Source organism: Phocoena sinus, chromosome 16, assembly GCF_008692025.1.
Source record: "Phocoena sinus isolate mPhoSin1 chromosome 16, mPhoSin1.pri, whole genome shotgun sequence".
NCBI lineage: Eukaryota > Metazoa > Chordata > Mammalia > Artiodactyla > Phocoenidae > Phocoena > Phocoena sinus.
This window is the reverse complement of record NC_045778.1, coordinates 59,795,237-59,808,701: the sequence shown is the minus strand read 5'-3', so window position 1 is coordinate 59,808,701 and position 13,465 is coordinate 59,795,237. Positions and strand designations below refer to the sequence as shown.

Here is a 13,465-nt window from a genome sequence, read left to right as displayed (position 1 = left end):
ACACAGCCTGCCCCATCCTCAACCCCCTGCAACAGAGCGGTGCATTTGTTAAAACTGATGAACCTGCATTGACACACCCTAGTCACCCAGAGTCCCTAGTTTACATTGGGGTTCGCTCTTGGTGCTAGACGTTCTGTGGGTGTGGACAAACGTATAAGGACATGTATCCAACATTATGGTATCACACAGCTGTCATGGTGTTTCATAGGTTTTGCAGAGCTACTCGCAGAGTGTTGTGGAACTTCCTGGAAAGGGTGGGGTGCAGTGGGCATTCAAGACTAGACCACAGGGCTTCCCTGGTGGCGCAGTGGTTGAGAGTCTGCCTGCCGATGCAGGGGACACGGGTTCGTGCCCTGGTCCGGGAAGATCCCGCATGCCGCGGAGCGGCTGGCCCCGTGAGCCATGGCCGCTGAGCCTGTGCGTCTGGAGCCTGTGCTCCACAAGGGGAGAAGCCACAACAGTGAGAGGCCCGCGTACCGCAAAAAAAAAAAAAAAAGGACTAGACCACAGGCTGTTTGCTCTCCCAGGCCTGTGACGTGGGGCATCAGAAGTTGAAGACCTAGGTGCTGACCCTGGGTGCGGAGGTCCTGTGCAGTGGTGGGACTTTTGTCCTCCGTCCCTCTCCATTGCTGTCACAGCAGCCCCCAGGCAGCCTCCACCACCTCCCAGGGCTAAGCCCAGCTGGGAGCACCTGGAGGTCCCCTTGTGCCCCTCCTCGGGCAGCCACTCACTGCTGTGGCCACGTGGTGATGGGGCCTCAGTGCTGGCCAGGGAGGAACCCTGGGGTCTCCTGACAGGCTACAGTCCAGGTTTGGAAATGCTGAGCTCTGTCCTGGACAGAAAAGAGAACTGGAGCCACCGAGTTTGGAGTACTTCGCTTAGCATTTGTTTGAATGATGAATGAACGAGCCAGCAAAGGGGAAAGAAAATGAATGAGGCGTTATCACTTGGCCACAACCCTCAAGGGTCACTCAAGGGTGCAGTGCCCACTTACTGTGATTGAGTTGTCAACATACCGAAGGGCAGCTGTGAGTAGCACTGATGTGAAAATACCACTGACCAGAGGTGGGAAGCAGGAACCGTGACCATTAGAACGTATCTGTGAGGCCTTTACCCCCCAGTGCCTTTAAAAGCAGAGAAAGTGGTCCAACTCCAGGTCACACCGGTGGTCCTAGTGGGCTTGAAAGACCCTACACCATCTCTGTGTTTGGTCAGAGCTCCCTTGACCTTTCCTGCAAGGTAACTTTCACGTGTTGGGCATATCATTGTGTCAATTTCGTTTTCCGTTTTTTTTGTTATCAAATGTCTGTGTGCGTGGATTGTGATCCATCAGGCCCTCTTCTCAGGGAGCGTGTTGGTTTCTTCTTTCTCAGCGAGGAGCCTGGACGTGGGCAAGACGTTTGCCAGGCACCCAGGCCGTGTGGCTCTGCGCCCTACCCTCCACGCTCCTCCTTCCCTCCTCGTCCTGGCCCCATCCACCTCTGCCATCTGCTGGGCTCTCATGGCTGCTCTCCTGTCCCCACTGCAGGCTGGTGGTTCGTGAGCACCTCTGAAGAACAGGGCTGGGTCCCTGCCACCTACCTGGAGGCCCAGAATGGTACTCGGGACGACTCAGATATCAACACCTCCAAGACTGGGGAAGGTAAGCTCCTACGGGTTCAAGGGGTCGGGGAGATGATGCAGCTTTCCCACCCTTCTCCCTAAAACCATCAGAAGCTCTAAAACGATATGGATCATGTTTCCCCCCCCTGCTTCTCCCAGGATCCCGTGTCACTGAGGCCAACCCACAAGCTCACCTCCTATGCCAGGTCTGTCCTTACTGGTCCCACATGGGGCTAAAATTAGAGGGGAGATTCCCGTGGGGTGTGGATCTCAGGCTTTGGCAACTTTGGGGCAGAGATTGGGGAGAACAGTCTTAGGGCTGGTCCCTCTCCCCACCAGCAGGCTTGGGTTCCTCTGGGGGTCCCCAGAGAGATCCACCTTTGCCCCCCTCACCCCACACTGTGCTCTCTGCGACAGGGACGACCCCAAAGGGACTGTGTGCACACAACTTCCTGCTGTGCACAGTCTGTTCAGAGGCCTCTGTTCCAGGTGCCTGTTATCCCAGTCAGGGGTGCAGATGTGGAGGGCAGGTCTGTGAATCATTTCTCAGTGTTGCAGGAACCCAGGGATGGCTCCAGCCCCTGCACCGTCAGCCTCTCTCATTAGCTCTGACCTGGTGAGGTTTTTCTGGGATTTTCTCCAATGCATTTCAAGGAGCCTGCCCCTCCTCCCAACCCCAGCCAGGACTGGCCTGCTCAGCCTATCCGTGGACTTGGGTATTCCCCAGAGCGGGCTGCCAGAGCCCAGCGAGTCTGAGCCACCCTGTTCCCGGCTGCCTGCTCCTAGTCACTTCCAAGCCTCCCTTATTCTGGCAGTGGGAACGCTTGCCCTAACGGTCAGTGGGGACCGTCCAAATGGGCACATCTGAGAGCCAGGGGAATGCATGCCTGCCACCCGGGGCTCAGGCCACCTCCAGGCCTGCCCCTGCCCCACCCCCCATTCCACACTGCCCAGGCCAGAATAAGCAGCCTGCCAAGCCCCAGCTCTGTCTTCATCCTTCCCCCAAATGTCGGTTACTGGGCAGGCAGTCGGAGCCCCTCCCTTCCTCCCATGTAAATGCTGTATTTCAGTCCCTTGACCAGTACTGCAGCCCCTGCAGTGCATGTCTGCCTTGTGACAGGTTTCCAGAGACCAGGCCCCATTGAGAAGGGCTGGCATGTTCAGGCCAGGTACTCGGCCTTTCCTGGCTGCTCCCCGAGCCCAGGGGCTGAGCCTGTCCCCCATCTCATCTCTGGTTCCCTCGCACCTCTGCAGCGGTGCAGGGTCGTAGCCCCTGAGCTGGGTCCGGTCTGTTTTGTCTGCAGTCACCAGGCCTCACCTCCTATCCAGTTCCACATTCTGGGGGGTATCCCAGGGCTTTTCAGAAATAACAATACCTAGAGTGTACTGAGGTCTCACTCACTCCTAGGTGTCTGCCCTGGTACTTGAAATGCCCTCACCACCCTGGGAAGGCTCTGTCACCATCTCCATTTTCCAGATGCAGATATGTATTTGTCCTCCTAAGGCTTGAGCCCTGGTCAGCCTCCTCCGCCAGTGGTCTTCCCACCGTGCCGCATGCGTCTCCGTGAAGCATTTTCTCGTGAGCAATTCTAGGAGGGTGTATGTGTGTCTGTGTGTGTGGAATTGGAGCCCCACCTGAAAAGGTGACGCCAAGAGAGTCAGAGTGGAGACGTCAGGTAGATGCTGGAGGACCAGGACACCAAGTGGGTAGGAAGGAGCCTGAGAGGTGCGTGGGCAGTGACACCGCCAGGCTGGTTTGAAGAGAGATTGGGTGCTTTGCACAGAACAAGCAGTAACAGGTTATAGAGAATTTTGACCTCGATGGAGTAAGAACCAGGCAACCAGTGGAGGTTCCGCCTTCAAGCGGGGGCGGGGGCGGGTGTGTATGTGCGCGTGTATGCTCAGGGTGAACCTCCTGGTGATAGGTTCCTCTGCACATTTTGATAGGACCTGTGTGCCAGCACCCCTGGCAACATTTGGGCAGCTGTGAGTTCCATCATCACGTCGTGGGCATCTCCCCACAGCTGTACGGAAGGATTCAGGACTCAGTGCCCCAGCCCAAGGCCCAACAGCTGTGGTGTGTCCGCCGGTCTCTGCACTGGCAGCCATGTGGTTAAGAGATCAGCCCACCCTGGTCCCGTCTCTGGCCATCTCTACCCCAGCCCTGTTGCCATCCCATTGTAGGTCCCCTGAGCTCTACAGGCAGAAATTGGAAGCCTTCGTCCTGTCAGAGCTTCCCTAACAGCTCATGCTCCATTGCTTCAGAAAGAAAAGAGGCTGTTTCGGTTTATTTCTGTCAGCAGATGTTCTGGTACATGTTCGTGTTTCTCCTGAAGCCAGGTGTGCTGTGGAGAATGCAGAAGCGTTTCAGTAGGGGGCAGGAGGGCCGAGGTGGGGGCTGAGACCCTCTTGTCCACTGCTGATGAGGAGGGTCCAGGCCCGACGTTGGCAGGGTGCTTCCGTGAGGCACATCGCCTCAGAGGTGAGGAAGCGGAAGCCTGGAGGATCAGTTAGTGGCAGAGCCAAGCCCCGAACCTGGGTCTCTGCCTGCGCCTTGCAGCCACCAGCAATGACCTGCCTTTCTCCCTGGGCTGGCATTGGCCCCAGGGTCCAGGCATTCTCCACTGTTGGTGCCTAAAAGGCACAGGGTCTAGAGTCCAGGCTCCAGAGCCAGACTGCGTGGATTTGCGTGCCGCCTTGACGCTCAGGTGTGTGACTCAGAGGGTTCCTGAACATCCCCGTGCCTCTGGCCTCCCATTTCTAGAATGGGGAGAGTGCCAGCTACATGGGGCTTTTGTGAGATGGTCTTGGTACCTGGTTTAAACCGGGTAAATGTTACTCACTGCTAGGGTGGCCCCAGGCTGGGCATCAGCTGAAGTGAAGCTCCTCTGGCCACAGAGGAACCAGGTGGACGCACCCCCAGGAGGTCAGCTGTCCAGGTTCCTCCCGGTCTGACCTCACACAGGACCTCATCTCCATTCTACAGAGCCCGTCCAGTCCCTGTCTTATTTCACGCCGGGGCAGGTGGTGTCAACCCCAAAGACAGATGAGGAAACAGAGGTTTAGGGAGGGATGGCAGCCTGCCAGGGTGACACAGTAACCTGGCAGTGCAGCCTGGATTGAATCCATACCCCTAACCTTTTGTCCAGGCCTCCTGCTTACGAGAAGCAGGTCAAACAGGCTCCTCTTCTCCCTCTGGAAAAATAAGTACTGCCCAGGAGGCCCTGGTAGGATGTGGCTCAGTTGTGTCTGGACAGTTTGACTCTTAAGTGCTGGCCTCCTCCCCCAGACCTGGGCAGCCTGGTACCCTCCTTCTGCAGTGCCAGGAGGTGGGGGCCCCTGATGCACCTGGGCGTCCCATAGGAAGGTGGGGGGCATGTGGAGCTGGTCCATAGCAGCCAGAGGACCTGTGCAGATGAAAGGAATGTGGAGCAGTGAAAAGCTGGGAGGCAGGTCCTCCGTTGTCAGAAATCCAGTGGGTAGCATGTGGGGAAGGAACAGAGCAAGGCCTGTGGCATCCTACTGTGTGTGCTTCACTCGGCAACATTTCTGAAGGATCGGCCCTGTGCCAGGCCCCATGCCAGGCCCTGGGGACGCAGAGATGCAGAGTTTTAGTCCTCAACAGACTTGATCCATTGGGGGTGACTGAAAAAGCAGACATAAACCAACCCAGGATGGTGAGAGTTATAAGCCCCCCAAGGAAGAGACCCCACGTCTTTGCTGGGCACATTTATTCTTCCACCCGCAGTGCCTGGCTCGTGGTGGCAGGTTCACAAGCAGGACTTGCTGAGTCAGTGGGGGCAGGGGAACAGGTGGATGTGAGCCCTGGTGGAGAGTGGGGCACACCCTCCTGGGAACCATCACTGCCCAGCAATGGTGGGAGCCATGTCCTCCCTCTAGGGTCACAACCAAGGGGCATCCTTGCACTGGGCTGGAGCCAGGGCTCCTCCTCCCCTCTCAGGTGCTGGGATTCTAAATTCCTAGCCCCTCCCAGGCTCGGGGGCATAACCCATGCAATTTGGCTTTGGTTGAGTTATTCCCCACCTGCCAGCGCCGCCACTGGTCAGATCCGCGCCCCTGCAGCAGGCATGTGCCACCGGGGCTCAGTCCAGGTGGTGAAGACCTGGGGATGTGAACCTTCCCTCCCTCCATCCCTTCCCCACCCATCCCATCTCATCCTCATGTCCATTCTCTCCGCCGGTTCCCGTCGGCCGCGTGTTCCATCGCCATCTCCCACACCAGTGTCCAAGAGACGCAAGGCCCATCTGCGGCGCCTGGATCGCCGGTGGACCCTGGGCGGGATGGTCAACAGGCAGCACAGCCGAGGTGACGATGGGGGCCAGCTTCTCCTTACCGAGAGCTGCTGCCTCTCTTTCTTTCACTAACACTTCTCCTCTTTCCTGGGCTCTGCCTCTCTCTGCCCTGTGGCCTCCTTACCCAGATTCACCAGACAGACTTTCCTCTCACCTACTCTAGCTGGCGGGGTGGGGGGAGGCGGGAGGGGGGCTCAGGGGCCGCTTGGGAATCGGGGTGACAATGGGGGCAGCTCTGTCTTTGGCCAGCGTCCTGGGGGCAGGGGTCATGGGACTTAGGACAGGATTATGGGGGCAGCTGGACTCTAAGAAAGGCCACATTTACCCTGAAGCTTCAGATTGAGAGAACTGAGCGTGTTTGGGTCTCTGCCTGGGCCGTCCCCTCACCCTTGCCCTTCATTGCCTCCCTCCTCTGAGAAAGGGTTCCCTTGGCCAGAGCTATTCTAGCAATTACTTAGGGACAGAGTAGGAAGAAGGAGCAGCTCACAATCTCCTCATTCAGCCAGCTCCAGGGAAACTAGAGAAGGAGCAAAATCCAGACCCAGCCAGGCCCCAGGGCACAGCCTCAACAAGTTCTGATGGTGGGGTCAGGTCCAGCTGGGGGCTCCAGCAGCCCCAGCACTAGCTGTTGGGATTTGAGCCTGATCAAGACTATTCCAGGGAAGCCCCTGGCCTGCCATACACGCTGATTAGGAACAAAGACGTTTGCCAGTCCAGGGCCTTTCCAACATCCAAGAGCTTGTGAGGCAGGGAAATTAGGGGCAGGCCTCTGAACAAACCTCTAAACACCTCCAGAGCCCCAAGGCCAGTGGGTGGCCCATTTCTCCTGCCTCAAGGAGAGTGGAGGGTATGTGTTCTGGACGGTGACGGCACAGCCGGAAGGGTGTCATAAGCATTGGCTTTTCCAGAATTAGCAGGGATGCCCCGTGACTCGCACCCTACCCCCAAAGCTTGTTCCTGAACGACTGTGACACCCTGTTTTGGTATCTGCCCCAAGCCCCAGGCAGCAGCAAGCCTGGACTCAGGGGTGGCCAGCGCCTGTGGCTGGCTAAGCATCAGCCTCAGAGCATTGGCTGCGAGGGGCCCAGCTTGTCCCGAGGGTGGAGTGTGGGTTGGACCCTGGGTGCTGGCGCAGGACAGGGGGCCAAGTCGTGGAAGCAGAGAGAACAGGCTGAATGTGAAGCAAAGGCACCCTAGAGGTAGGATGGGTGAGGCAGCACAGCTGGGGGGCCAGGCGGGGAAGCAGCCCTGAGCCTTGGCAGCAAAGGACAGTGGGACACTGGCCTGGAAAAAGAGCAGGGTGGAAGGTTTGGCCTGTCCCCATCCCCTCCCACATCTGCTCCAAACACCATCTCACACTGAACCCCAAACACACCTCTGTCTCCACAACCACGTGGCCTCTTGGACACTTCAATCGGTGAAGCATGACCGCCGGCACACAACCCCGAGAGCCACGGGCGTGGCCACAGTACACTGTCCCATCCAGGCCCTACACAGCTGCACGTCTGCGGTCCCGTGCACACAGCCACTCACAGTACACACTTATGCACCCTCACGTAGACCATTCCACATCTGCACTATTTACACAGTCACAGATGCATTATCTACACAGCCACATTGTAGGTGCACCTCTGCAGCCTCCCCCCAAGTACACGCATAGCTTCGTATGCACCACGTGTATATCGGCAACAGTATTTACAATTCTAAATGTAACATGATGTAAGTAGACACAGATACCCAACTAAATGCATAATTCTATGGCCAGCCACACATATGTAAATATGTAAATATGCGAGCAAATGCGGGCCCACGACGTCTGTCTCTTGAATAAGAGACCTAAACAGCATCATTTCCCAGTCTTAGCCCTAAGTTAAATTAGGGCTAAGTTAAATCAGGCAGCCAAGAAAAACTTGCAGGAAGTTGGCTGGGAGAAACTTCGCTGCAAACAGCCGAGCTGACGAGGGGGGAACAGGCAGTGGGTCATATATAACTAGACAAGAAAAAAGCAGTGCTTCCCCGGGGCCTCCACTCCCCCAGTCCCAGAGCCAACCAGGCCTCTGGAATCAAAAAGCCTCTTGCATCGGGGTTGGGTAAGTTGTAGGGACTGGGAGGGGAGCCAGGGAGACTGCTGACGGAGGGGAAAGTGTTTGGAAAGGGGAGGCATCTGTGGTTTGGAAACTGCAGGGCTCTCCAGCCCCTGCTTCCAAAACCAGAACAGGCCCGGCCACCTACCCACCCCGTGGGCGGCCTGGCCAGCCCTCCCTGGAGTGAGGTGGCAACCATCCTCCGAGGGTATATCGGAGTGACCATGGCATCAGCGCCTCCCAGAAACCCGGAGGTGCCCCCCCAGAGCTCCTAGACCTCTTCCCTCAATTTGATTCCTAAGGGGCATCTCTTCTAGAGACCCCAAGCAACGCAAATGACTCAGCTCCCTCCCCCGCACCAAGGTCATTTCTTTCAGTCTGGGCATCCTCCTGTCTGGCCCCCTAAGGTGGGGTTTGTGGCCCCTGTTCAGTGGAGGGACTGCCTCTGCTTTCCCCCAGGGAAACCTGTGAGGAGGGAGCTGAGACCCACAGGGCACGCGGCCACACAGAGGTAACCCACACCTTCGTCATCCAAGCCAAACGTGGCGGAAAACCGAGCCCCCAAACAGACCCATTGGAGGAGTTGCCCTGCCTGGGACCAGGGTTCTGAATTCTCACCTCCTGGAAGCTACAGTGCCAGGGTAGGACGAGCCTCCAAGCCAGCCAGCTCTCTTCCTGGGAGCGTAAACTCCCAGACATCTGTGTTCCCATCAGCCCCAGGGCCACCATGAAGAGGGCTTTGTGCAGGAACAGCTCAGCTGTCCTGAGTAAGACGGACGCCCCTGGTTCTGCCCACCAGGAGGGGCAGGGGAAAGCAGGATGCTTACATGGCCCTTGGGGCTCTGTCCTCAGCACGCACACTGCGGACTGGGGAGGCTGGTGCTGGGGCCTGGCCCCCATGAAGCAGTCTAGGCCCTGTCCTCTGCCGTGGGGCAGAGAAGGGCTCCTCTGATCTGCCCAAGAGATAGGCTGTAATTTTTCTCTGCAAAAGTGACTTTGCCTAGGGAAACTTTAATGATGGCTTCCTGCACGAACCACAGGCTTTTAAAAATAGCCCAACTGAGCAAAGGCAAAATGTGGAGCCCAGGCCTCGGCTCACCCGAGCCTCAGAACCCTGGGGCCCTGGGGCCCGGCGCTGCCGCTCCGGCCACCGCCCGGGCCAGGATTTACGGTGTCCCACTGGAAAATGGAGCGAGACCAGGAATAGGCGGGAGCGCAGGGGGCTGGACTATAAAACACGGACCTTCTCAAAGGCCCGAGTCAGAATCTGGCAGGGCCAGGTTCTCAGGCGGTCTTGGCAGCTCGCCCCAGCATGGCTGGATTGGAATCTGAAAGCTTCCAGGAGCGAGTTGACGCCGAGAAAGGCTTGCATTTGAGAAGAGCGTGCTGAGCTGTGGAGGCTTCCGTGGGGCATCACCTACCTTTTGCCCTTTGGCAGCCTTTCGGATTCGGCCAGCGGCCTGCCAGCTCTGTCCTTGCGGCCTGGCAGGGCAGCTGCCTCCATCCCAGAGGGAGCTGCTATCTCCGCCCGGCAAAGGGCCGCAGACGGGACCCTGATAATCTAGGGAAGAATGAACAGATGGCCCTCCTGAGCAGGGGCTTAGGGTGGCAGCTGCCCTCTCCCCCACTACTGCCAGAGGCTCGGGCAGGCTGCCGGGCAGGGTCCAGCTGAGGGGGTGGGGAGCGCCCGTCTCCGAGCCAGCTGTTCTGTGCCAGCAGCCTGCTATTTTGAGCTCAGAGAGTCTCCCACTCGGTGCCCCGGCTCAACACACCTTTGTCCTCATCAATGTACTCCATAGTCCCTTTGCAGTGCCTACTGTGTGCCAGGCACTGTCTCAGCCCCCAGGGAGAATCCAGGTCGGAGAGGACAGCACAGGTTCAGGGTGACCCTCCCAGAGGGTGTGCCAATCTCTGCCGCCCATCCTCCGCTGAGGGGATGGATGGGGCTGGGTGTTCCTCCCCAAGCCATTCCTCTGGGGAGACTCTCCTCCCAGGAGGCAGGGTGTCTGTGGCCGGCCAGCTGTGGGTCTGCCGGTCCCCAGCAGACAGGAGGCCTGAGCAGGGACTCCCGTGGAGGCACAGGGTCCCTGCCAGGAGAGAGGCCCAAGGAATCCAGGAAGACACAAACTTCCCAGCCTCCCCACACTTGCCCCCCACGCTCCTGTTCAGCTCCCCCACGGTGCCTCTCTCCCAGTGCCTGGGGAGCCCAGAAGAGGGCGTGCAATCCTACTGTGAGACCAGAGCAGGCAGCTCCCAGAGGGGCTCCACCGAGCTGTGTGGTCAACTCAGCCCTACCAGGGCTCCCGCCTGATTGTGCCGCACTGTTTTGCCCCTGCTCACTTGGCCCCTGGACCCTTAACAGGGCACATAACCATGCCCATAGCATCCTCTCGGGGAAGTTATGTGATCAGGCGATCAGATGAGTGGTCAGAGGAGGCCGAGGTGTCCCTGGAGCTGTCAGAAGGTTGGGCAGAGGAGGGGTTTAAGGGTTTGAGGTGGGAGACAGGCTGAGAGAGCAGGTCTGGGGCATAGATGGACGCATGGCATGTTCAGGAAGGAGAGGGCTTGCCTTGAGGCCTCCAGGCATTGAGGGGACACCTGGGTTTGTTCTCAGACTCCCTGACTCGGGCCCCAGGAGAGCCAGGTTCCTCATGGCCCTGCCCTCAGCCCAGGGAGTTTCTGGGACCCTGAGGACTCCAGGCCCCGGCAGCCTGTCTGCAGTTACGGGACTGGGAGGCTGGGAGAGCCAGCTCTATGCTGGGGCTTGCAAGGCCACCTGGGGCCCTGGCCAGCTTTGGCACATGCAGGGCACAGCTGTGAGGCCTGATCCCTTCTCTTCCCTTTCCTGGAAAAGCCAGGGGTTGATGCAGTACACCTTGGCCACCAACTAAGTGAGGCCAGGCCAGGGGGAGAAGGAGGCTGGACAAAGGACCTGTACCCCATCCTCAAATCGTTGTGCTTTCTTGCTTCACCCACCACCCACAGAGGAGAAGTATGTCACTGTGCAGCCTTACACCAGCCAGAGCAAGGACGAGATTGGCTTTGAGAAGGGCGTCACCGTGGAGGTGATCCGGAAGAATCTGGAGGGCTGGTGGTACATCAGGTAAGAGCCCCAGCAGAGGAGCAAGGTGCCTCTCTGCCACCCTGGCCCCCAGGCTGGCCCTGGGCAGCAGAGTGGCTGAGGGCACCAGCGGGCAGGCAAATCCTGACCGCAGCTTTGCACCCACAGCCTGGCTTGACTGCTTCAGTACCGCGAGGCTGAGCGGCCGTAACAGAGTGCTCATCGTGCACATACCCTCCCGGGACACATAGAGCGGAGCCTGAGCCACAGCCAGCGGGGCACAGGGGCCCCGGCTTGGCTTGCAGGCAGTGGTGCGATCCCTTCCCGTGCAGCCGCCAAGAGGGTCCAGCACATCTGAATTTGGTTTTCTGTGTCCGACCTTTCAGGCCGCCTGCAGTGCTGGCGTCCACGGGCCTTGCTGAGGTCCCAGCAGGCAGCCCCTGCTGCCCACAGATGCAGGCTCGGGCCCGGGCTGTTCCGCTCCGCAGGGCTGGCTTCCGTGGTTGAGAGAGCTGGGGCGGAAGTGAGGCCTGAGCACAGGCCTAGTTCAGAGGCCTCTTGCTCTGCCCTTCACTCTCCTTGGGCCTGATCACACTTCCCAGCTGAGAAACCCGTTCGGGGGTGTGAGTAGGGGAGTGGGCAGCTTCCTGACACTCCTGGAAGCAAACTAAGCCCTGTGGGTTTCGCTCACCTCTCCCCTACCAGGTCCTGCCCCCCAGGCCCCTCTGCCCTGGGGCTCCCAGGCCAGCTAGCACCCCCCACAAGGAGGGGCTTGTTTCCAGGAAGTGTTCCTGGGTCCGCTGTGATGATTTTACCCAGTTTCTCTTCTCTGCCTATAAGCCGGATGACAGAGAGAGTCCCCGTCATGGGCTCTGGGGACCGCCTCTCCAGCCCACCACACCTGGGAACCCCAGACCCACTGTGGGTAGGATGCGTGTTCTGAGCTGTCTCCCACCGAGGGCACAGATGGCCGAGGCGGCGGGGGCACTCACAAGACGGTTGCTCAGAACACAGCATGCCGCAAGGTGTTCAGACTGGTCTGTGCTGACGGGTAGGATGAAGGTCGTTGGCCACATGGGATTGAACCTTAGAGTGACCTGCCAGGACATAGCGCCTGTGCCCCCGGCCCTGTGCACACCAGTCAGCGGGCTGAGGTGTCCCTTTCTGTCCCGTTAGGTGGGACAGGACTGTGTGTGCCTGGGCGTGTTTGCCCAAATCCACTACCCCTAGGCTTTGATGTTCTCTAAACAATGGAAACTAGAGCCAAGCCCACAATCCAGCCACCACGAGTCTGCGTGGGAAGGCCAGTGAACATTCTGGCAGGCTGCTAACCTAAACCACTCACCCAGAGGTTTTCTACAAGGCTGCTGGGTATTTTAGTTTTCTAAAATAACCAATAAAATCACTCTGAGTTGGTTCCATCTAGTCAGCTCTTGTCCCCATGGCCTGGCCATTCAGCCAGTGGGAGCTGCAACTGAGAAAACCCTGCTGAAAAGGTTCCACCTTAAGAAGGCTGCCAGACACCCCCTTAAATAGGCCTTTTCCCAGCATCCCAGGCTCTGTGTTGATCCTTACTTCCTGTCTTTCTTCTCCACCCACACCCACCCCCACCCCCCGCCAAACACACACACACACACACACACACACACACACACACCACACACACACACACACACACACGCGTGCGCCCTCCCTCTCTCTCCATCCTCCTTTTCCAGTTTGCTTCCCTCTGGAGTCATTCCGTGCTCCAGAGCTGGAAAGCAGATGTGAGCAGAGTTGGACCCAAACACACACAGCCTCTCCTGATTCACTTGCATCTCCCTGCCTGGAATCTAATTTTATCCATGTAACACGGAAGGAGCACATCAGGGTTTAGAATGGGAGCCCTCAGGACAGTGCACAGTCCTGACCATCACTCCCAGGAGACCTCGCGCCCCATCTCCGCACAGGTGCCCCCAGTGGCTGGCAGGTTCCTCATCTTTCTTACAAGATGAAGGGCACCAAGTTCTGGGCCAGATGCTGCCAAAAGCTAGCCGTGTGACCCTCTGCTACTTGCTTTGCTTTTCTGAGCCTTGGTTGTCGGTATATGTAAGATTAGGTATCTTTACTAGTTGCTTCCATCCAGCCCTGAAATTCTGTGCTTCTGTCTGCCAGCTCCCTGACTTCCATCCGTTTGTTCACTGATGTCTGCCTTCCAAGCCCCAAAACGGGGATAGATGGCTGAGCTTGGGTCAGCCTGCCTGCACAGTCACGTGACGTGAACATAGGAAGCCACCTCCTACCTGAACTTTCCAGCAAAGCTCAAACACGTTAGAAACTTGAACTTTCACATTTCCTTTCCTCCTACCTAATGAGCCCCCAAGAACAAGGTCAGATCAGGGAGGCAGGGGGGCCGGGGATTATCA

The 13,465-nt window shown here is 58.1% G+C and overlaps 1 protein-coding gene across 12 annotated transcripts in view; it reads left to right on the top strand.

Moving 5' to 3' along the window:
• SH3PXD2A (SH3 and PX domains 2A) overlaps window positions 1–13,465 on the top strand; it is a 249,237-nt gene that overhangs the window by 209,243 nt on the left and 26,529 nt on the right. For all 12 annotated transcript variants that reach the window (XR_004346123.1, XR_004346121.1, XR_004346119.1 and 9 more), the window contains 3 exons: window positions 1,529–1,642; window positions 5,845–5,928; window positions 10,985–11,102. Coding sequence is in view for 5 of the 12 variants with exons in the window: in XM_032607673.1 (XP_032463564.1) it covers window positions 1,529–1,642; window positions 5,845–5,928; window positions 10,985–11,102 (316 nt within the window). In the remaining 7 variants the exon portion in view is untranslated. The remainder of the gene's footprint in view (window positions 1–1,528; window positions 1,643–5,844; window positions 5,929–10,984; window positions 11,103–13,465) is intronic.